Source organism: Electrophorus electricus, chromosome 12 (assembly GCF_041902795.1).
Source record: "Electrophorus electricus isolate QZ-2024a chromosome 12, ASM4190279v1, whole genome shotgun sequence".
Classification (NCBI taxonomy): domain Eukaryota; kingdom Metazoa; phylum Chordata; class Actinopteri; order Gymnotiformes; family Gymnotidae; genus Electrophorus; species Electrophorus electricus.
The window spans coordinates 8,062,786-8,088,028 of NC_137508.1; the positions used below are offsets into that span (position 1 = coordinate 8,062,786).

The following is a 25,243-nucleotide window of genomic DNA, read 5'->3' on the forward strand; positions in this document are numbered from 1 at the left end:
TAGCTGACATATTAGCTAAGAAGAGACAGAACAAGATTTACAGAATTTAATTTGGAAACTGTCAGAAACTGTTCCATGTATGCATTAGTTATCCTTTTTGTTCTAATATCAAAGTATTTAAAATTGTCACTGCCTGTTCTATTCTGATTTACATCACAGCTGTCTCTCTTAATGGCATACCGTAAACATTCAGTGCTTCCTACAGGCCTTCCTACGCTTGTGGTGTGTGTGTTTGTGTGTGTGTGTGTGTGTGTGTGTGTGTGTGTGTGTGTGTATAGGAGAAGAAGAGGAGCTTTTGTACATTTTGTACTTCTTCTTGTACGTTGCAGTTGTTGTAATCTCTGGGGTCATGTTTATTTGGAGAGCGCGTGCTGGGTCAGTGTGAAGGACCAGGTGCACAACCTCCCAGATCGGGCAAAGCACTGTAGTGGGTGTTAAGTTCCACCACAAGTAGTGATAGCAACACAAACACCCACATAATGGTCACTATCTATTCTGTGATCTCCCTGTTGTGCAGTGTAGTTTCTGTAAATTATTGTCTGTGGAAGCTATCGATCACAAGCTCTCTGAGGGCCTTTAAAGCTCTGTTTTCTCCTCAGCCTCAGCTGCTTCTCATCATACACCACCTGAGTTTTCACATGCCCATCCTCTTATGCACCCACACCTTCCCTGTTGCCTCTCACTTGCAATTCTCTTGCCTCCCTGGGGGCTTGCTGGCTCCATAGACAGCCAGACCCAAGTAAACGCATGCGACTCCACTTCTCTCGTTCAGTTTCAGCCCAAAATAAACCCAGACACGAGGCTGAATGTTGACAAATACAAAGAAGAAATGTGCTAGTATTGAGAATGATGTCTTATTGCTGCAAAATAAGGAAAGGAATAGTTATTTTGACTGTTTGATTTAGCTAGATTGCTTTAAAAATTCTAGAATGTTTGCTAAAGTTGAAAATCACATGTTCACATGCTCTGTCTCTCTCTCTTTTTCTCTTTCTCTCTGTCACAAGATAATTTGCTATTGTGGTAAGTTGTGGTCAGCATTTATGACTCACAGCAAGGCAAAGCAAGTTTATTTGTATAGCACAATTCAAGTAACAAATATACACAATTCAATAATAAATGTGTACAGAGCATAATATATACTAACTAATTAAATCTAATCTATATTAAATATAGATTTAAAATACAATATATATCCCATAAAGTAATTTCCTAAAGGTAATTACCTTCCTAAAGTTATGCAGAACATGGAGTGATGAAAATCTAAATGAAAAACTTGAGTTTCACCAAACAATAGATATAAGCTTGAAACACTCACTGAGAAATGATTGCTCCTCAGACTTTTTTCTACCATTGTACCAGAACCATACTTCACTGAACTGATAATAGAGAAATTAAATCTACAGTAGGTGAATGTAAGTGAAAAGTCATGGACTTCTGTATGTGAAGTTCATGCAAGGAGGTCTGGCATGGAGACACATCTTCCAGCATGAAATGAAAGAGGTGGTTTCACCTTTGGCCTTAACAGGCATGCCATCTGCTATGTGGATTTCTGATTGAATTGCACTCTATGATAATACATTAAATGCACACGGAGGGCTGGATGTGGGTAGTACAGAACAATATTCTCTATGGAATTTATGCTCTTTGCAATAAATTCAAAATAGTCTTGCTCTCTCTCCCCCCCTCTCTCTCTCTTTGCCTTTGGCCAGTGTTATCTGCTGGAGCAACCTACATATTCTAAACCACATTGAAAGCAGCAGATTACTCTACAATTGTTTTAGCCTCTTGTATGAGGTCCGTTAGGCACTGGAAATGCTTTAGGATGCAAAATGTTCTTTTTTTAATACTAAGCAACACTCTTTATGCTCCACATTAGAATGTTGTACAGAGATGGAGTTTTAGCTGCTTAATTGTTAGGCCATGGTTTGGTGGGTTTGCAGCCACTATGACATTTGCAATAAATCTTGCGAGGCTAGCATGCCACAGTCATGAACGAAGTCAAGTCAGGTACCATTTCTTATTTTTCACAACTTTCTTTTGCATTACCTCCACATAAACTGTAGATCTGTAACATAAGAATGAGATCAGAATAGGTGCATTTAGTGTAAGCCATACAATTTTTTGTTGTTGTTGTTTTGTTGTACAAATAAATGATAATTTGATATTAATAGGGATAATTTGATAGTGATATTTGCTATGGAGCTCTCACTGATATTGTATAAGTTGTTTTTAGTTATGCTTTTATGCTGAGATGATGTTTGATGCTACTTTGGTTTGTAATAGTTGTTTCCTTTCCAAACCTTTAGACTCTTTTATATAAATTCCCCTTTGATGCATTCATTTTCCATTATATTAATATGTTGACCACAGAAGTAGGCGCTGTTCAAGTATAACTGGTTTGGAAATATATATATATATATATAAAAGACTCTTAAAAGGCTGTTGCTGATATTTGGAGAAGGGCCCAGTCAGAGTATTCTGAATATTTTAGTCACATGGAGCAAACGCTTGCCCTTGTGACATATAAGAACTTGACATGAGAGGAGAAAATGTGCTCTTTGTGGAGGAGTTTAAGTGTCTCAGGACTTTGTTCACTACTGATGGAAAAGGGGAGTGTGGGATTGACAAATGGATCAGGTCAGCTGCAGCACAGTTGCAGTCTGTGATGGTGAAGCAGGAACTTAGTTCTAGGATGAAGCACTCTGTGCTGATATGTTTAATGAATGAAAGAATAAGATTTAAATACATTTACTGCATTTGTCAGATTCTCGTATCCAGAGCAACTTACATATTTATCAATTTGATAACACATGCAGTCCCTGCAAACTGGACCCATGACCTGGATATTAATTGCATTATGCTCTACCTGTTCTACCAGGTGAACTATGAACAAAAACTATGATCATGCACAAAAGCAGCAGAAATTAGGTTTCTCTGCGGGGTTCTTTGTCTCTTACTATGTGACTTGGTGTAGCGCTCCAAGCCTCAGATTGGCCTCAAAGTACAGCCACTGTTTCATAAATGACAGAGGAGCCAATTGAGATGGCCACCCGGTCAGCTGTTCTAGGAACATTCCACTGGAAGGAGGTCTAGAGGCAGACCAAGGACCCACTGGATTATATCTTGCAGCTGTCCTGGGAAAATCTGGGTGTCCCACAAGAGGAGCTGGAATCTGTTGCAGGGAATAGAAAAATCTGGGCTGATCCTCTCAGCCTGCTACCACTGCGACCCTGGCAAGGAAAAGTGGAATGATGCTGATAATAAATATCATTGGTTTGTTTATGTTTTCTACTATGCATTAGTTTTAGACTGTTTAGAGTGATATGTCTTTGTCTCATATGCTAAATTCTGTATTATAAAAAGTTCAAGTTACTATTACCACCACCAAAAATAATGTAGAAGCCTGCCAGTTTCCTCAGTGCAATAACAGTATTTTTTCAATGTTTTGTTTGTTCTTTATAAGATCATATTAAAAGCAGGATGGATCTTTGGCATTAGTATTATTCCTTCTGCTGGAGGATATGAAAATGAGCATACACCAGCATCTCAATTTAAACAGACCCACAGTATGTTACTCACTTTTCAGTGCTGAAGAGGTCAGTAGGCATAAGGGCTACATATCTTTCTTACTATAATCATAATGAATAAGCTTTATATTGCTCATCAGAAGAACACTTGGGGGAGAGTTTCTAGCTTTCTCAGAAGTGAGGCTATTATCTGTGCATGCCCTCACTAAACAGTTGCTAAGCTCAGTTATACAGTTTGTTAAGACACTGTTGCAGGACATCCAAGGCTTTTAACACTTCTCTTCTTATTATTGTGAGCACATGGACATGCTTCCCCCTTCAGAGGGACTGGCTGTAGTGTTGGTGTGGGCGTTTGTGAGAATGGACTCATATTTTCAACTTTATTTTGTGCTTGTGTCTAATGTATCACTCACCCCATAGAACATGCACTGGTAACCACACATAATCTAATAGTGTGTTTAGATTAATATGTTCATATTTCATATACTAATTAAGCACCTCATACAGCTATTAATTTCTCTCCTTATACTTTACATTAGGTATTAAAAACTCCACTCTTGGCAGTGCAAACATAGCCAACTTTTTCTGCATTTTTCATTATATGTCTTTCTGGGCAGGGAAAGCATGTCCTTTTATGCCTACAGCTGTTGCTGGTCCCTTGTGACTCTTGTTACTCTGTAGCAGTGTCAATGCCTATTTATTGCTGCTATTGATTTCTGCGCATCATGTGGCCCTTTGGACTTTCATGGCAATTCTCTGACTCCTTGACCTTCACACACACTGCACTTCCCCATGCTGACTCCCCTCAGATAGTGGGCCAGAGCTGTTAAAATAAGCCACCACTAGATAGGCCTATCGACTGGGACGCTGTCTTCCTTGGGCTCTATAATAGCTGTAGTAAGACTCTTAGGTTGCTTCAGTCAATAAAATCTGCTTGTCTCTTTCACTGGCTAAGAGGGCCTTTGTCAGCACTGGGAAAAAATTAAATATGCAATCGAACAGCTTCAGGATGGAGTTTATGGGTGTGATAAAAAAGAGGAAAATGTAAAAAATGAAGTGAAAATGCAGATAGATTTCTGCTTGTACACATAAATCTTGCAAGGTTGTTTGACGAAGGGCAGTGTTGGTGGGGGAGAGAAGCAGATTACTCAAGCATTATTTAGCAGAAAATGGACAGAAGAGTATCCATGAATTTCTGCAGAGCTGTTTCTTGTTTGTGCTCTGCTGCTAAGCAGCTGGCTTCTTCTCTCAGCTTTAGCCATGCCACAACACTTCTGGCTTTCTCCCAGCTCTGACACACAGAGAGGACTATAAATAAGACAATACAATATTCAAAATAATCTGTAGTGCCATAAAATATAGTCCTAGACATGACATTCACTTTGCCAGATTTCATATAACTTTATTGAATTATATAAGAGGGATGTTCCACTATTAAATGCTAAGTAATAGTTTACTCACTGAAAGATTAATACCTGCATTTCACACTTCAGACTGACAGATTTTCGGTATCATTTGAACTAATTAATAACCAAAAATAAATATTTAGATGCATTTCACAACTTAATGAAGCTACTAGAAACATGTGATCTCAACACAGTGTCAGTGAGTAGCAGGATATTTAAGAACTCATCTATAGTGTTCTGATGAGGTCCAGACTGTAAATATATGGTTAGGCGCATTTGTTCTGAAATGCCATTGTGTCTCTTATTAGCATGGCTTATAATTGCCCCAGGGCAATATCTGAGATTTGAGTATACTGACTGACAGCAGTGACATTATAAAGAAGAGATTATTATGGATGTGTTAACAATTTAGTGACAGTATGTGTTCATACAAATGACTATGTGAACAACAGCCTAAAGATGTATTGTTCCAACCTCAAGCAAATGAAAGTTGTAGTTGTCATGGCACGGCCCCCTCCTCCTAGACTCCTCCCCATATTCGTCTGACATCGTAGGTTTGTGTGTGTGTATGTGTGTCTATATTGCCACACCCCTTCCTTGTTTGTCGGTACCTGTTACACCTGTACTTTGTAAGTCATCATTAACATGTATATTTAAGTCCTTGTGTAATCATTCTTTGTTGATGTTTGACCTAGTGTATGCCACTGTTAACTGCCTTATCATATTGTCGAAGCCCTTTTACTCGCATAATACCTTTTATCTTGTTTTAGAGTGGTCTTGCTGTTCATGTTTTATGTTTGTTTATTATGTGTAAAACTTAAGTGTTTGTTTGTGTGAACACAGCTCAACACTGCATCCTGCCTCACCTCCCAGCATTACAGAAACACCAACGGCTGAGAGATGCTGCAATCCAAGGCAAAAAGGTAGAAGGAAAAGAAGTGGCTTAACCACCCTAACTCAACCCAAGTGGAGGAACCCTTCATCCTGGTGAGCAATCTCCTTGCCAGTGCAGTGAGGGAGAGCTCTCCTGGGAATATTTGGGGGGCCTTGTGGGCGAGGGTTGGACTATCCTATCTACCTTCCCTGGACTACTGGGAGGATGAATCTGCAGGGTCTTACCTGCCCTCCATGGACTTTCAGGATGGTTATGAGCATTATAGCACAATGTGGACTATGATGACCGTAGTCTCAGGTCAGATGCGGGGTCTGACCACTCTGTGGACCTTTCAATGGTGGAGGAGGCCCTCCATGAGGATCCCACTGCAGAGAAGGAAATGGGGTCAGGGGACTCTGATAAGGATGAGCCACTGGCACCTAAGACTTCACCAAGAGCATGTCACTCTAGAGCCCGCAAGCGTCCCTGTGTTTCCTTTGAAGAGGCTTCATCACTGGCACTGAAGTCATTAAGGGATGCTCCCTTAACTGGAGTACAAGACCCTAAAGCTCTGTGCCTGCACTTCAGCTGAAACTGGGAAAGGCGGATGCAGTGGGGGCTTCTGTCGCAGCACAGCCCACACCTTCTAGACCCCTCCCCATCTTCATCTGACATTTTGTGTGTGTGTGTGTGTGTGTGTGCGTCTACATGGCCATGCCCCTTCCTGATTAGTCGGTTACCTGTTACACCTGTCCTCTGTTAGTCATCGAAAACATGTATATTTAAGTCCTTGTGTATTAGTCAGTCTTTGTCTGTGTTTGCTGTTATCTGCCTCATCGTATTGTCAAAGCCCCTTTACTTGCATAATACCTTTTTGTCTTGTTTTAAAGTGGTGTTGCTGTTTGTGTTTTACATTTGTTTATGTGTAAAAATAAATGTCTGTGTTTGTGTGAACACGGCTTGTCTCTGCATCCTGCCTCACCTCCCAATGTTACAGTAGTCAATTAATTGCAATATATGTGTTGACTTACTTACACACAAATTGAAAACAGCAGGATGCTGTAATTTGCTGCTGTGTAATTTTAGTATTCTGCTTTTACTAGAATTTAAATCCCCAGTCAGCAATTGCTGAGGCTGGTACAGAAATAACAGTTATATCATGTTCATTTATTTAAAGCTGATCTTGTGGCCTGTTTTGACAATTACTCATTGGGATTTTGTACTACTATCTTTGGTTGTGAATTCAGATTGAAAAAGCAACAAACATCAACTTAACGCAGTTCCTACAAGTGTTCTGAGGGTATAGTAATGGAAAGAATAAAAAGGCAGAACAGAGATTCTAGCATTAAATAGCATGTGGCAAAGCCCAGAATGTCATAAGCTGATATATGCAGAGGCTGTGTGGTAAATATAGCTCATATTCTCTAGTTTTCCCAAAAGGGAGTTGGAACCAGACTGAGTTTGGCTTAATGAAAGTACCTGCCCCAGTTTTCCCTGTAGTCAGTGCTCCCTCTCACTCTGAGGGGAGGCTTGGGTAGGGATAGGGAGGGTAAGAGTACATAATACTGCTCCAGGTAAACCATGGACTATGACAAAACTATCTGTGCTCTGCAGAAAGTCAAGCATGTCATGTGTGTAATAGAGCAATATTAAGTATTTAGGAGTTTAGAAAATTCTTTCCTGGGGTGGCTGGGGGTGCAGAGTAGGCGGTTGGTGCAGAAGGCAGGAGCGGTAGCTGAATAGTTTTCATTTAGACCAGACTTGCATAGTTCTAATAGTAATGTCCCCCACTGCCAGCTCCTGTCTTAATAATCTGGAGAGATGGCTTGACGGGACAATAGTATTTATAACATTGTATTATCAGTATTAGTATATTAATAGTATTTACAAAATTGTTACTTATAATCTAACTTGATACGCAGTGGACTACAGCAACAAGAACACTATGATATTCATTTAGTCAGCTGGAAATGTAGTAAATCATTGAAAGAAAATGTTTGGCTTTTTCCATGTTTGGAAACCAACATGTTCAATGGCACTTCCAGAAAATGCACCCTGCCCCCACCCAAGCATTACTAAAACCCCCAAAGACAAACAAAAACCTGCATCTACTGATACTTTATACTCCACAAGCTCCTTTTCTCGGACCACATGTGGAAGAAAGATCACATTTGAACACCATTAGTCTGACATTAATATTTACTCAGTCAGGGTTGCCATAGAACATAGTGTTGGCGCTGACCAATATCATTAGTGGAGAAATTGAATGAGCTGCTCTCGGCATTGGACCACCATCAGTGCCTGCGTTGCTAGCATCCAAGCGAGCGCCAGAATTTCTCATACATTTGACATTTCCTGTCGCTTCACAGTTTTCTCCACTCATTCTCCTCATAGTGTATATCTTTGCTATGCTTCTTCCTTTTAAAGAAAAAAAATTTGTTTTTCACCACATTACAAGTGAATGCCAATGAACCTCACCTGTGCGTTAAAGAGCCTAATGTATGATATAACATGGCAAATAATTGTGTGGATACTGAGTTAAGGGTGTTTGCTTTGTATGACAATGTATTCTTGTGTTTTTTACTATGGTTATAACTTTCAAATACTTTGTGCAATGTCAGGGTGGAAAAAAGATTACACGTAATCGTGATTGCATTTGCAGAATGTTTGCTTAGTGCTAGCTGATGCACTTTAAACTGTATTTAAACATGCAAAGTGAGTTTGGAGTCAGTGCCCAAATAATGGTAGACACAAGAAAATGTTCTTATGTTCTTATTTTTGGGGAAATTGTTCTTATTTTGAGGGACATTGATGTGATGAAAATATAATTTGACAAGCAAGACTAAGCATGATTCAAAAGGGAAATGTGATATTTCAAAAACAACAGCACCTATGCTTTAATGAAATGCAAATACTTAAATGCACTTCATTATTCACATTATGCACATAGAATGTACATGTTTATGCAAGGTTCAAAATCAGTCTTTACTATTATTTAGATATATATTTTAGATGTACTGTAGGCAAATGACCCATTAGCCAATACGATCTGTTCCTCTAAAGAATATTATCCAGTTTTATGTACTGAATGTGAGTAACCCCACTGCACACATCTCATGCATTTCCTTGATCCAATGTTTTGAAGCACTTCTGTTTGTGAAGCATGCCAATAATCCAACATCTGATGTGCCAGTACTTCCTACAACAACTATGTGTAACAGTGCTCTGATGCTAGAGTCTCAGTGAGCTTAACCTTACTCAAGGTAGCCTAAAACTATTTTGCACCCAAGCCTATAGCTATCAGGTCCTATATTGATTTTATTTCTATGTTCCATTATTAAAAGGAATAGTGATCCCTGCAGTGTTTTCACGTCACAGAACATGCTATTATTACTACGGTTTAGAAAATGTATTTCATTTGAAGTCATGGGCATTGATATCAAGCCCAATTTAATTGTTGTCCTATGAAAGCAAATATTCTAATCAGGATTGTTTTAACATGTTTTAAAACTGAAATTTACTATTTACCATGTTTTAGTGATAGCTCTGAAGATACATGGATAGATAAACTAGTCATGTTCAAAAGATTGGGATGTAATTGATTTTCTTTCTCTCTCTTTGAAATAGCAAACATCAAAAAGTGGCTGCTGTATTTTAAATGTGCCTTTGAGGAAAACTCAGGATAACTTCTTTACTGAATGGAACTTAAGAGGTCAGATATTTTTACCCACAGTTTTGAACAAACACCATAAAGCTGTTTGACATTGATATCTCAGTATTTCAAGACCTGTAGAAACCAAAATTGAGTTGATGAGCTTATGTAATAAGAGACATAATTTTAAAGTATTTCTTTGCAACCTGTGGAGATCAAAGATGTGCATGATCAAAAAGAAGGCAGGCTTATGCAATACTTTTTCATATAAAAAGTGCTTTTATGACTTATCGGTTAAATATTGTACCAGCGAAGCAGAGATAGACATTTTTGTAGCTATGAAATAACGGTACAGCAACGTCTTTTGTTGTTGTTTACTCAGGGGGAACACCAACAAATCATAACTGGCTCTCTACTGTCTTCAGACAGAGATTATATGGAGTGACAAGATGCCTGGCTCAAAGAACATCAAAGACCTATTTAATTTATAAGTGCAAAAGGTGAGCACTTATCCATTCCCAATGAGAGTAATTTTCCTTGTTTTATATATATTGTGAATACAGTGGACTACATATTTTCTCACATGTATCTCACATTTATCTCACAAATAACATGACATCTTAAAGGAATTTAATGGTGTCCTTTAAGTTCACTTTCAATTAAGCAATTATCAAATTTCACACAACTGAATAATTAAATCTATGAAACAATATCCTACACATTATTTTTCTTTTAAGCTATTCATCTGATCAGCTAAAGCCTGACACTCTATGATGTTGCCCCTTGACATTATATACAGTGCCAAATTAACCTTTGATTAAAATCCATTAACATCTTTTAACAATTCATTTCAGAGTGCTATTGATCAAAACAGGAACGTTGTCTTTTTTACCTGTAGATGGCTGTCACGGAACGCTCGCCTTCTCCGAGTCACGTGGCTTGGCTCGCCACGTGTAGTGGGAGGGTGGTTTTGTTTGTAACCACACCTGCACACACCTGCACCTTGTTCGTCTAAATGTATATAGACCTGTGTCAATGTGTGCAGGGTGTTGGTTATTGTAGGCGTAATGTGTGGATGTTTCATGTTAATGTAAAACGCTCTCTTGTTTCTTGTATCTGTCTAACGTTAACCGTTTCATGTTCCTTGTGTATGAATGTTGCGAGTGCCGTTAGTGTTTCATGTTAAATGTTAATAAATGTACGTCCCAGTCAGTGGAGTCTGTGCGTCCTGCCCCTCGCCCTGCGGCACTCGGGCCACCGCACATTATAATGGCAATTTTATGAATAACACCATCCAAGCTCAAATGACTTTTTTGGGGCATCAAATATGATAATGCACCATTCTTATGAACAGGAGTTTTTTTGTACAAACAGCTCTGTTTACGAAGGTCATTTACAACAGTTAGGTGAAGTTATGAGTTTTTGCTGAAACTGTTATGGCACATTTAATCAAAATGACTGATGAAATTAGGAAGAATTTATGCTAAGTATCAGATATTTAAGATAAGAATCTGGTCCTGTATCTCTCTTTGTATCCTAATTTTGATCCTCAGCAAGTACACTATCATATGGTCACACATATAAGTTGCTTTGAATAACCGTCTGCCATATGATGTAAAATATAAAGTGAAAAAAATTATAAAATGTTGCATGAGGCGCAGTGACTACACAGTTAAAATGATGAATGCCAGCTTCGATGAATATGAGCCCTGCATCTATACCGTGTTAACAGAGATATCAAACTTTTCAGAGGACCATATAAATCGCTTTCCAAAGTCGTCTGCCATATGATGTAAAATATAAAGTGAAAAGAATAAGAAAATGTTCTTGCAAGAGGCTGTGACCACATGGTTTAAAAGATGAATATCAGCTTCGATTAATATAGGCCCTGCATCTATACCGAGTTTACAGAGATCACAAACTTTTCATAGGACCATAAGTAACAATTAATTAAGTAATAATTAAAATTTATGTTAATTTGAATGTCTACATTCAAATGTCTACACTGAAATTAGGAACTTTGTTCGCTCCTATAGTTACAACCTACTATAAATCAAGATAACAAATAAAACAATAAGCTTGACTTTGAAATTCACTTTCTAAATTTTTGCCTCATAATGTTGAGACTCCTAATCATGATACTATTCCAGCCAGCTGTATTTTGGGATGGGATTCACATTGGATTCATTATAGTCCAATGTTCTGAAGTATGGAACCAAAGCAATAGATTTTGTTACATGGAGCATTGTAGCATACACTACAGGCCTGCGTTCTGTGAGGAAATGGAGGAGATTTGTCAAATTTAATTTACTTTCTGTTGACCTACATCCATGAAGGCATCATACACTGTGGGGGAAAAAGTGTGGAGTTTATTGTGGCTGCACTGTATTATGTAAAAACAGCACAATGATTAGTGGAGTTGCAATAGTGGAAATTAAGTCATATCAATGTTATATTGCTTTACAGCAGCCTAGTTACTGTGATGTAGGCAACACATAGGGAGCGAGAGGCGAGGTAGAACAGACTTGTTCTTTATTATCTATTAGGATTTGAATAACACAAAACAACTCTAAGTCGAAGCTTCTTCATGGTAGCAGTGTTGCACTGATGGGCACTTGAGGTCTCGATCACTAAAGTGCAACGCTGTTTCTCCAAACCTGCAGGAATATATAGTGACAGGTGGTAATGAGGAGCAGGTGTCTCCTGTCAAAAGGCAGGTGATTGTGAATGGCGCAAATTAGTGGTACGGTCCTTGTCTGGAGTGGGTGTGTCCCTCCCTGTAGGAGACTGTAGGAGCCTGCCATGACAGAACCTCCCCCCCCCCCACGACCCCGCCAGGGTCCTGGAATGCGGCCAGTAGAGTGGGCACTGTGGATGTGGGTTGGCTGCCTTTATTCGTCGGTCCACCTCCCAGTCCAGAGATGCCAAAAAGCAGGAGGGAGCGCGAACAGGCTCCGAGCTCGTCAACAGGGTCTCCGCACTGCTCCCCAGGCCTATGGGTGACCTGGAACTGGAACCTGGAGAAAAAGATTGACCACCTAGCCTGTCTCGCATTCAGTCTCTTGGTGGTCTGGAGGTATTCCAGGTTCTTGTGGTCCATATACATGGTAAAGGGGTGCTGTGCTCCCTCTAGCCAATGCCTCCACTCCACGAAGGCGAGCTTCATGGACAGCAGCTCCCGATCCCCAATGCCATAGTTCCGCTCTGCTGGACTCTGTTTTTGGGAGAAGTATGCGATATGCCATAGACCACCTCTCTCTCTTGTATGCTGAGATAGCACAGTGCCCACTCCTATATCAGAGGCATCCACCTCCACCACAAAAGGTCTCTCTGGGTCAGGCTGTTGTAACACTGGCAAGGTTGAGAAAGTGGTCTTGAGCTCTTCGAAAGCTTTCTCTACCTTGGGGGTCCATTTGATCCTTCAGGCTGGTCCCCAGAGCTGGACTCTAAGGGGCCTCGCTAGTTAGCTGAAGGATCAGATGAACCTCCAGTAGAAGTTGGCGAAGCCAAGAAAATGCTGTAGTGCCTTACGTGTGAGTGGTCTAGGCCAAGCCATCACTGCCTCCACCTTGCCTGGTTGCACACTCCCTTCTTGGATGGCATACCCCAGAAAGTCCACCTTCTTGCAGTGGAACTCACATTTCTCTATTTTGCAGTATAACTGGTTCTGTAACAGAGTTCAGAGTACGGCCCGCACGTCTTGCACATGTTGGTTCCAGGAGGAGTAGATCAAAGTCGTCAATGTAAGCGACGATGGATCTTCCCAATAACTCCCTGAGAACCTCATTAATGTAGGCCTGGAATATAGATGGAGCCATGGCCAGACCATATGGTAAGACCAGATATTCATAATGGCCAGTGGACGTGCTGAAGGCCATCTTCCACTTGTCCCCCTCCTTGACCTGGATTAAATTATAGGCACTATGCAGGTCTAGTTTTGTGAAAAACTTGGCTCCTCTCAGCTGTTCCAGTGCTGCTGGAACCAGGGGGAGGGGATACGGGTACTGCAACAGCAGTTTGTTGAACCCCTGGTAGTCCACGCAAGGTCTTAGGCCCCCATCCTTCTTCTTTACAAAGAAGACTCTGGCTGGGGCTGGAGAGGTAGAGGGGTGGCTGTACCCTTGTTCCAGTGCCTCCTTGATGTATTGGTCCATTGCCCATTCTTTCTCTTGGGAGAGGGGATAGGTTCTACACCTGGGGTGTACCATCCCCTCTTTGAGGGTTATAGTGCAGTCCCAGCCCTGATGGGGTGGGACCTGCGTGGCCTTCATGAGGCTAATGACCTGTGCCAAGTTCTCATACTCCTGGGGAATAGGGATCTGCTTATCAGCTCTGGGGCTCTCTATTGAGGTCACTGTTAGTGGCACCGCCGGCTGCATGAGGGCATTCACTCCAGGATTCGGTTCTTAGCCCACATCATCTGTGGGCTGTGAGTCCTCATCCATGGCAGTCCTAGTGTAATAGAGTGAGAGAGGGAGGAAAGGAGAAAGAAGGCGATGCACTCTGAGTATCCACCTTGGGTGATGAGGAGGACACAGGGAGTGACAAGAGTGATGTATCCAGGGCCTACCGGGCCCCTGTCCAGGGCTTGCATGCTTAGCGAAGAGGGTAGGGCGATGGCTTTGATCCCTAGCCTCTTTGCGAAACCCCAGTCCATGACATTCCCTGCAGCCCGCGAGTCAACTAGGGCAGAGGCAGAAAGCAACCAACACTTGTATGACACCTCCACCGGCACTTTAAACATAGAGCGAGACTGGGAACAACTCATCGCATTGTTGCCTCTCCGTTGGTCTCCCCTCTTGGGCTGTACTCCTGCTGCATCCAACTCCTCAGGGCTGTCGGTCTGCCTGGCAGGTCCGGTTATGTCTTGTTGTGGTGAATTCTGGTGTACACACCGACGTTTCTCCTGTAGGAGGCGGTTGAACGTTATGGCAAGGTGAACCACCTCGTTCAACGTGCTAGCCTCCTGCTTGCAGGCTAGTTCCACCTGCAGTTCTGCCCTTAAGCCATTTACAAACGCGCCAATCTGCGTGGGTTCGTTCCACCGCGTCCCCGTGGCCAGAGTCCAAAACTCCATGGTGTATTCTGCTGCAGATCTCAATCCCTGCTTCAAGCGTAACAGCGCTTGTCTGCAGAGCCTCTCTTGGTGGGGATGGTTAAACACTGCTCGCAGTTATCTGTACTGGAACTAAATGATACAGTACCAAGTGTCTAATGCTTTATAACAGTATCGCAGTCTGTCACATTTATTAGAAACCCACGATATTGAAAACCTTTTTCTTTATTTTCTTCTTCTCAGTTTTTTTTTTTTATTTCTTAGAGAATTAACAATAATAAAGTGTTTAAAGAAAGCTTCCGTTGCAGGCTATCAGAAAAAATAAAATAAAATATTGAACTACAGCAATAACCTAACAGTTACCAACACCCACCTGATCCACCAGATTATGTATGGCATAAAAACAAAGTGTATTGACCTATGCTTAAGTATCAGCGATGCACATTCTAACTAGCCCATAACAAAAGGATAAAAAAACTACTATACTGCACAATTCTATCATACAGGGCACATACAGGTGCATGCCCCTAACTGTCATGATTAGCCCCTCCTAGAGTCTCTGTCTCCATGGTTCCATGTCTAATGTATTTACTTTGCTTCTGTGTTTTGGTTCTTTCTTAGTTTAATTTTCTCTGCCCCTCATTTGTATCACTGTACAAATGGGCGCGTGGGGCAGGACGCACAGACTCCCTTGACATGATAAAAATGTATTAACGAATAACATAAAAGACAATGGTGGCACTCACACATAGTAACAACATTAAGCACGAACACACTTAAACAGAACATCAACACGAACATGCATAAACAGTTTACATCAACACTAACACCTACACTAACAGCGACATAAGCAAACGACATCAACAATGACCAACGAAGAGGCACACACAGATGGGGGTTTAAATAGACAGAACACTGAACCCCGTGCAGGTGTGTGCCATCACGGAGGGCGTGGCTACATACACATGTGAACCCCCCTGCATGCGGCAGGCCGTACCATGTGACTCGTGTGTGTGTGTGTGTGTGTGTGTGTGTGTGGAGGGGGATTACTTCGTAATTGCTCCTTGTTACACTAACCAAGTCTAGATAATAAGGATACCTACTGACATAAGGAGGCAGCGCACAGGTGCAATTGTGCAAGCAGTTGCACTTGTAAAGGTGGTAGATGACCCTGCCCTACAAAAGTCTTGGGTATATTTAGTTCATTAGCCTTGTCTGGTAGTCCATTTAGGCTATATCCAAGGCTAGGGGAGCAAATCTCACCAAAGGATCAGGAACTAGGGTTCCCAAGGCAGTTTGTTGTTGTTTACAACTTAATTCTAGCAACTCCTGCGATGTCACTGATGCAAAGCTGTACTTGCCTTTGCATGTCCCTTGGACAACACCAATGATAGGGAGAGATGAACCTGCTACATGGGCAATCGCTGGTTCTCCATACCCTCTTGCCCAGGCTTATGCCCTGGAGGAGACACACCAGCAATGAGCCTTTAAACTCATTTGGCATAGAGTGAGGTGCCAGGGTCTGCTTCCAATTGTGGGAGATATTCTCAGATTTAAATGGGCAGCTAATACCTGCCTCAAGGTGGCAAGTCCCCAGCCAGTTAGGTGCTGTCTTGCCACTATCCATTTGCTGTATTGTGTGTGTGCATCTTAGGGAATTCCCCAACAGATGGTTCAAAAATCCTTATAACAGGGCAAAAACAAACATTGTAAGAATCAAGTCATTAAAACTGGCCCTGCAACATAAGGACCATGAAACCTAGCCTTACAGAAGACCTGCAGAACATCTGTGATGCAAGGCTTCAGCCATTAACAATGAACTAGATGGATATCATCACCCTTCAGGAAACGTGCCTTTTAGAGAGGGACTTCTCTTTCCTCTGGCACAGAAAGTCACCAGATATGACCAGGGAGTACGGGTAGCTCCATTATACCACCAACTGAGGGAACCAAAAGACTCAAATCCAGTGGTTCTGGTTAACATCTTCAGTGCAAATGTACCTACTTTAACCTCTACCCAAGAAGCCAAGGACAAGTTCTATGAAGAACTCAGCACAGCCATCCGTGAGGCTAGGATTGGCAGCGACCAGCAATGCTGGTCCTCCTGCATGGGGCAGTTCAGAATCAGGAAAATGAATGAAAACTGACTGTGTCCTTGAGTTCTGCTGTCAGCACAACCTCTGCACCAATAAAACCTTCTTCCAAGGCCCAGCACAAAGTGTCATGGAGACATCCAAGATCCAAGCACTGGTGCCAACTCAAACTCATCACAAGGTGCATTAGCTTATATAATGTCAAGACAATATGCAACTACCAGAGTGAAGATGGTGACACCAACCACTCCCTTATATGCAGCTGGGTGAAGTGCCAGCCAAGATGACTGCACCAATCTAGCAAGGAAGGGAAACCATGCCGAAGTGTCAGCAAGACTTGAGACCCCACAAAGATATCCAACTTCATGCAAGCCTTGAAGGAAGCCCTGCCTGGCCCACAAGATACTGACATCAGCAAAAGATTGCAACATCTGCAGGATACTATATATAACACTGCAACATTGCCCGTTGGTTTGAGGCCCACTCTATGAAACTCGGAAGACTGCAAGGGGTTTGGTTTCACCATCAGCTTGAAGAAGACGCAGATGATGGGTCATGGACCTCCTTTTTGGGGAACTGGTATCTGGAAAGAAATGACAATAGCCTGCAGGAAGTCCTATACCCAAAATTTCAGAGCTGCCTCAGTGTTCTGCTGTCAGTGGTGTGGCAGTGATTACCACACATATATATGGAAGCCACAGAACATGATGCAAAAACTTGTCCACTATGGGGACAAATGCATGAAACCTTGGACTGGAAGGGGTCTGCTACTGATGTAAATGTAGGTGTGCACATAGTGTGCATGTTTTGAGGGTATCAAATCTTGAGAGATGCCACAACTCTAAAAGGATTGCAGAACTACCAAGCTAATCACTACACAAATTAAACAAGGCTGTTAAACGATTAGCAGAATTAAAAGTAAACAGAAGAGACAGAAAAAAATCAGAAGTTTAGACACTGTTCCAACAATTTTTGACTGAATATATTTGACTGAATGTAATATATATATATATATATATATAGTTAAGAAATTATTTAAATTATATAAGAAATTTAAGAAACATAAGAATAAATTTATATAAATGATATTAAGAAATTATATAAACTTTCCGCACAGTGAGAAAAGGGAATTTGTGTTTTGCACTGGATTTCTACAGTGCACAGGAAAATGAGAAATTATTTACTGATTCTGTATAAGCTCCATATATATGACCTCTCCAAATGAAGATGGTGAGGCCATTGCACCACGTTTGATAGCTGGCTCTTGAACTTAGGCATTATTACATTTTGTTCTGAAGTGATAAGTCCCCACTGCACTGGGAACAAAATAACTAATATGCAATCTAACTTTCTCTGACAGATGTGGAATATTGTGTCCTAGTTGGAGAATAGTTTGTGGTATAATTGATGTGCCTGATCATTGCACCAGTATCTGTCTTCAGCCTTCTCCAGTCTTAAGCAGACATACAGCCCTAGCTAGCAACTGGGTCATCTTGGCACCTTCTGCTGCTTGCCATCACTTTGCTAAGAGCTAAGTGTTATTGCATATCCTTTCACTTCAACAGGACTGCAATGCTTAATCCACACACAATAATGCTCATTCATAGCAGAAATGCACTGAGTTCTATAGTGCAGAAAAGCAAGAAATGCAATCCTGATAGCAAAGACCTTTCTTTCATATGGCAGAGCTGCCAGATAATGCAGTAGTGTATGCATGCAGGCTTATGATTCTGCCTTTCATCTCTTTTTCTGGTTGATATTTACCTAATAATGGGCACACATGACAGGGGCATTGGGGCAGTCTTTGTTTTGGGGGTCAGGGGTCCAGCTTACTCTAAAACCAAGAGTAGCTTTCTTTTCACTGTCCTTCTTTTGCCACAACATGAATTCTGGTATGTTCAGCTTATGCAAGAAAAGTTGAATCTGTGGTGGAAAGCTGAGTGTGATGCCTGTATGAGAGCCTGCAGTGTTGTAATGTGTTTGAGCCTATGTGGGAGATCTGTGGATCTGTGGATTATTATGTTTTACCAGCACTTTTTACCAATACCAGCATCCTTTACAAAACATTTTTCAAATGTCAGGTACTGTAATAGCTCAAGGAAGTAATGGTTTCAAAGTCACATGTGTGCAAAGATTGTCTTTGTCTTTGGCACAGTAACATGGCCTTTCTCCATAACAGAAAGAATGACAATTGATTTGACCTCATTGCCCTTGTGAAAGCCTTTAAAATGTGTTCTGCTTTTAAAGAAATTTGCCTTTAGAAAAGGTTTCTGTTGGTGTATTTTTTATGATTAAAGGAAACATGAAAAAGTGTTTGTTTTTAGTCCTGACTTAGGACATTGCATCACATATTGGAGGCATTAATTAAAAGCAGAAGTATTAGAACCTGTGGAACTCTGATAGTCTAATATCTGTGTATCGTTTACTTTCATTTAAATATAGAAACTTTTGGAAATAAGATAAAAACATCCCCAAACTATATCGACATTCAATAGACTGCAAATAACTAAAAACTACCAAAAAACAATTACATCAAGCACTCAATATCAGAATATTTGTGTGTGTAAAGTGTTTGTATAAAGTGAGGGATGTAAAGGGGAGTGGATGTTTCTTTTTTAAAAGGTTGGTGCCAAAACAGGTGCCAAAACATTTTTTTCCCCTTAATTAAATTACTTGATAATGTTTTTCAGTTCCTATTTTTCATGAGAACTGCTCATGCCTCTTTAATGCGTTAAGAAGGAAACAACTTGCTGAGAAACTACAGCAGACAGAAACAACTAGCTTCAGATTTGACAACCTCTGTGTTTTATATTGGATCTGACACTTGGTACAAACAAGATTTTCATACCACGCATGGTGCATAGGATGAAGATATACACATGTTAATAGGGTTATCTCATGACACATGCATGCATGTTTGTGTTTATTTTAAGTCAGGATGAATGGTCATACATATGTTAAAAATATATTAGATATATGTAACTACCTATATGTAATAAGAATATTTGTAGCTCAACTCTAAGGCTGACCATATTAACATTAGTACATAAAATAAATGTCAATAATAAAATTAGATGTTTTTTTTACTTCCAGTTATAAGAAAGGATACTAACGTTTGTAAAAATCACTTTGTCCTTTGTCCTCCTTCAGTATAGTGTCTTTTTCTTTTATTGTCCTATAAAGCCAGGGCATATTTGTCCCTTAATGTCACAATCAGTCCCTCCCATCTTCCGTTTTCCGTCTTTTCCCTGTTTTAGTTACATTTCGTAGTTTTGTTTTTTCGGACCTCGTTTAATTTTCCACACCTGTCCCTCATTTCTAGGCTTGTTAAGTTCATGTATTTAAACCCTGTCTTGAGCCCTGTGTGTTTGGTGTTCATTGAATGAGTTTGATGGTTGTTTCTTTGTACTCTGTGCCTTCGTGTTATCCTAGCCTCTGTGTTTCCTGGTCTGTTATGGCCTGCTTATCCTGTGTGCTTCCGTGTGTTCTCGTTGCTGTTTGTGTTTAGTTACTCGTGTACCTTAGCCCTTGTCTCGTTTGTCATGTATCCCCGTGCTCTCTGTGTTGGCTCAATGACCCTGGACTGTTATAACGACTGATTCTGGATTTGCCCCTATTAAATCTCGCTCTTCTCCGCACACGGGTCTGCCCCTTTAATGCTCACCATTACGTTTAATGTCTGAAACACACACACACACACACACACACACACACACACACACACACAAAAACACCAATATGGACATGAGCACGCAGACACAAAGTTCCCTCAAGGAGGGCATAAGTGATGTGCTGGTGATTTTCTGCATGAATCCAATGGCTGATATTGATGACTGCAAGAGATGAAGAAACAGATTGAGAGAGTAAAAAAGAGAAACTTTGTCACTACAGAACCAATTAAGAAACAACAGCCCAGAGACACATTTCTTGTTTCAAAGAGAAAATAGATATCAAGTGTATTTACAAATGTGCACAAATCCTAACATTGTCACTGTTTTCAGTTTCAGAAAAAAATAGAACAGATACAGCGTTGATTTTCATATATTCTACTTAAGAAGCCCCCCAGTGCAACCATATTGTGCCTGTTTGATATGCATTTTATATACATACAGCATATATTCTGTTATCTGTAAATAAACCCTTTTTTTGACTCACACCACATTGTAACTATTACCAATTACACATTTTGTTTGGTGTGTGTTCTTTCAAAAAGGCATTTCACATGATAAGCATTACAACAATAAGAACAGCAAAATGCTCCGAGCACAGAGATTATCTGAAATTGAGTCAAAACCAGTTTAGTAGGTTAATGTGCAGTTTTGTCTTGCATCCTTATGTTGTCAGTGTCTTGCCCTCTGTTTCAAGGCAATGTTCCAAAGTACTGTTGGGCAGGAGAAAGTCACATGGCTAATTCATACCCCTTAAATGGGATTTCTCACAATCCTGTATCCTGATTTAGCCAGCAATTGTCCAGGCTTGACATTTAGTTTGTATGGCAAGATATCAAATCTAGTGTCTCCCAGTGAGAAGTACTAAGGGAATGCTATGTGGTTTTACACATGCTGCTTATTTCTGACACACTGCAGGGCTCTGACTTGAACATGTCCATGAAAGTGTGCTCTCTGCTTTGATGGCTGTTTAAACAGACTCAATAGTTCAAAGGTTAAAAGAGTTATGTTTTAAATAGCGACACAATTTAGACGGCAAAGGATTACTGTAATCCTATAACACTGAGAGATTCAAAAATGTATTTTAAATGATCAGTTTTTCACCCTTATCATTTAAAAACAGACTCAGCATGATTGATAATAATTTTGATTGCATAACTGAATTAAGTCATCCAATTATAAATCAGATTTTTAGAATTATTTCAAATAAAATGCTAGCTACTGAAAACACATTAAAAATAATTGATATGCAACATAAAACGAAGGCATTGAATTGTTTTTTTTCTTTTGTACAGACTGTCCTTTCGGCATAGATATAAGCATGTAAAGTCTAATGCCATCATCATTAAATCAGAAACTGAGTAAATGTGAATGACCTGTTCATTTTGTGTTACAGTGCTCCCTTTCAACACCAGTGGAAAGGAAAAGACTGGGAGAGAGCTACTGATGAATCTGTACTGAGTCCCATAGTAATCTGCAGTCAGCAATTAGCCAAGTAACTCCCTTCAGCAGTAAAGCTTTCTAGTTTTCTTCATAGTGAATTAGGGTGTGATTGAAGACGTATTGTTTAGGGAGAAAGTACTGTGGCCAGTGTGGGAACAGTGGAAAATCCTGGCTTTGGCCACTGGGGCCAAGATCAGTTTCACATCAATGTAGTCCACATGGCATGTACCTGACAAAAAAATCACTAAAATGGCTCAAAATCTCTTCTTTGTGCCTTTTCCAGCTTTTCATTTCTGAGTGATCCATCAGGGCTTTCGGAGCAGAGTGGTGTAGAGATATCACATATAACTGCACACAAGACTTTGAAGATGTAAAGAATTACTCAGGTAACATGACCCTGTCTTTTCAGGCTGGTGTTGTTATAGTATGCTATGCCACTGTCATTGTAATTGTTCTAACAATTTTAACACCAACTGACATCAATTTACCTAAAATTCATACTTTAGCCATAGAGGAGATCAGTGTGAATTTCAAGCTTATGACTTGTTCTAAATGTTGATCTTCAATAGAAATAGCACAAAAAAGGGAACCTGCAAGATAATAATAAGCTCAGTGACAAGAAATCATCTTCCCACCCCTGGTCCCTTTCAGTGCCTGTTCAGCTTTGTAATCTTCCTGTTTTCTTCAGGGCTCCAGCAGGTATGCCACCATTGCCTCCAACAAGAATTCTCATTGCTGATGTTGTTTCAAACTGAAAAATCAGAATCAGAAAAAAATCTACATTAAAAATTAAAATCTGTTTGAAGTTAAAATTTGCTGGAAGAATGTTAAGGCAACATACTGAAAATATACACTAAAGGCAGTGTCAAATTGGATTTAAATTTTACTTTTGTACAATTGGATGCAATCCATTGTGACAAATTTTTTTTTTACATTTACCTGACACTTTTATCCAAAGCAACTTACAATTCTGAGTGAACACAACTTGAGGATTAAGGGCCTTGCTCAGGGGCCCAACAGCAGCAATCTGACTCTGGTGGGACCCTTCTGATTACTATTCAATTACCTTAACCACTAAGCTACCACTCCCCTGTAATGTGTACTGACTTTCATGTAAGGGTGAAGGAGGTGCTTGGTTATATGAGGTCATCTCTGCTGAAGAGGAAGTTTAACATCCATATAATGCACCATGAAAATCTGTCTCGCTGGACTTATTATACTTATTTTAACAATGATATAAATCTCCAGTAGCAAGCTATGAAACAGAGTAAAATGGCAGTTCACCTACTCAAATTAATCGAATTAATGTTGTCAAACTCACTATACATTATCATTTTACCTTTACTTTTAAATATCAGACTAGACTTCAATGTTAAAAAGAAACAGTTGTGCACTGAATAGTTTTACTTGTTAAAGTGTCTTTAACTGAAGCGTGAGGTAGTGGATGAAGGCAGGCTGCGGAAGGGCCTGAAGGACTGCTTACTCATCTTCAGTGCGTACTGCTCCCTGGCCTCCGACATTAAAAGAGTAGAGTGCTTAGAGCTGTTCTCAGCCTCTAGGGAGGCTGCTCACACCTTACCAATGTAAACAACAGACCGAGGCTGGCTAAACAATAAATCAGGCCTCCTGCTAGTTTGCCTCAATAATATTTCCCTGCATCAGTATGACACCCTGTGCCATTCAAAGCACCATGTCCATATCTGAGTAGCCCACGCTCCGCTGGCTGACAACCACATTTTTAAAAAGGGATGTTAAAAAAGAGTGTTTTAATGGCTGGTGGGGTGGTAGAGGTTTGCTTGGCTCATTTCATGGAGCAGAGAGGAGTGAATGTAATGTCAGGACAGACAGTCCCCTATGCGCCCTGTTTTGATTTGATGAGTAATAAATGAGGCCCCATCTTCCATCAAGCTGACAGAAATGTCAATTTTAATAGACCTAGTTTTAGAAGGCACCATGACCTTCCTTTCTTCTCCTGGGCTTCTGGGTGCTGTTTTGTTTATTTGCCTATATGTTTTTAATTATCTCCCTGCTTTAGGAAATGAGTATCATAGAGTTAGTTTATCCACTAGTCTAGACAGAAGGAAGTGCAGCATTGAGAGTAACTTTGTGAAGTGCCAAAGAGTCTCAGTGAGAGAATTGTCTGAAGTCTTAAGCAGACATTTAGCCTTAGTTTTGTTTCCAATCATATAACCCTTTATGACAATGCAGTTTCACTGTCATATATATTAAGTCATGTAGTTATCTGTTCTGAAGTTACATTTTTATTTGAAATAATTCCGTTCTTAAGTGTGCATAACTGACTGGAAATTGAAGCTTTACAGTTTAATATTGAACTCCTGTAATGTACATCTCCTGTGATGTGAAGATTTCACTGTCACGGAACACTCCCCTTCCCTCTGTTCACGTGGTACAGCCCGCCATGTGCAGTGGGAGATAATTTGTAACCATGCCCTTGCTGTTAGCACACACCTGCACATGGATTATAGTTATGTTTGTATGTATTTAAACCCCTGTTGGTGTGTGCCTCTTTGTCAGTCTTTGTTATGGTTATGGTTCTGTTTGTCATGCACGTCGTGATCCTGGTTGTTGTGTCAATGTTAGATGTTATTCATGTTCACCCTGCATGTTCTATGCGAGTGCTGTTATGTTCACCACTTGTGTAACGTCAATTAATGTCTGTCCACGTCGAGGGAGTCTGTGCATCCTGCTCCTTGTCTTGTGGCACTCAGGCTGTTACAGAAAGATCGACCGCCACAGGACACCTACTCTTAAACGGTCTTAAACGTGGCCTTAAACGGACTGCTTATAGGGATGTGCTCAAGGGTGAGCTATAGGGAGAACTCTGAGCAGGCGCTTCCAAGGGAAGAAGTGCGCTGCTCTAATTATCGTAGATATTCCCTTAGCCACGGCATTTCCCAAGGGCTCCTACTGCCAACATCCCAACCTGCTGCCTGGATCCCTGGATGTTGGGGAGAGGACCACGACCAGAGCTTGTGGCCACTCCAGAGGAGGAGGCAAGAGTCTGTTGCAGCCAAGGAGGGGAACCACCTCAGGAATTTCTTGGGGGGGGAGCTAGTACTACCGAGCCAGGACAATGGGGAGCTCAGTGGCTCCACTTGGACCATTACATAGGTGGTCTAGTGGAGTCGGCTAGGTCCCTGGGTAGCGCTGCTATTGTCTGTGTTCCCTGTGTTCCATGTACAGGCCATGAGCACTGGACAGGTCTGCCCAAAGCCCAGGAGGAGGACTGCCTCAAGGGTGTCACCTCTACAATGGGCTCTCCCTGGGCTGCTGGCAATAGGTGGGGGCGTAGGCCGTAGCAGCACATCAAGACCCAGTGAGAACGTGCCCCTCTGCGTGCCCTGCACGCAGCCAGCAGGTGCTGCTTCTGTGTGCCTTTTTTGATTGTCTGTAGGTGCATCTACCTGTCGTTGTGTGCACCCACAGTGCCCTGGGAGAGGCACGGACTTTGCCTTTCCCACTCATGTGCTGAGAGATCTCCTTTTTTGGCGGCTCCTAGCCTG

The 25,243-nt window shown here is 40.9% G+C and overlaps 1 protein-coding gene across 6 annotated transcripts in view; it reads right to left on the minus strand.

The window, feature by feature from the left end:
- zgc:171482 (zinc finger protein) overlaps positions 1 to 25,243 on the minus strand; it is an 81,138-nt gene that overhangs the window by 10,053 nt on the left and 45,842 nt on the right. For 2 of the 6 annotated variants that reach the window (XR_003411746.3, XM_027026072.3), the window contains one exon: positions 20,532 to 22,470. The exons of 2 other annotated variants lie outside the window; for them this stretch is intronic. Coding sequence is in view for 2 of the 4 variants with exons in the window: in XM_027026072.3 (XP_026881873.1) it covers positions 22,449 to 22,470 (22 nt within the window). In the remaining 2 variants the exon portion in view is untranslated. Of the gene's footprint in view, positions 1 to 20,245; positions 20,442 to 20,531; positions 22,471 to 25,243 lie in introns of those variants that run through there. 2 more of the 6 variants (XM_081724119.1, XR_014126285.1) reach the window with 2 other exon arrangements.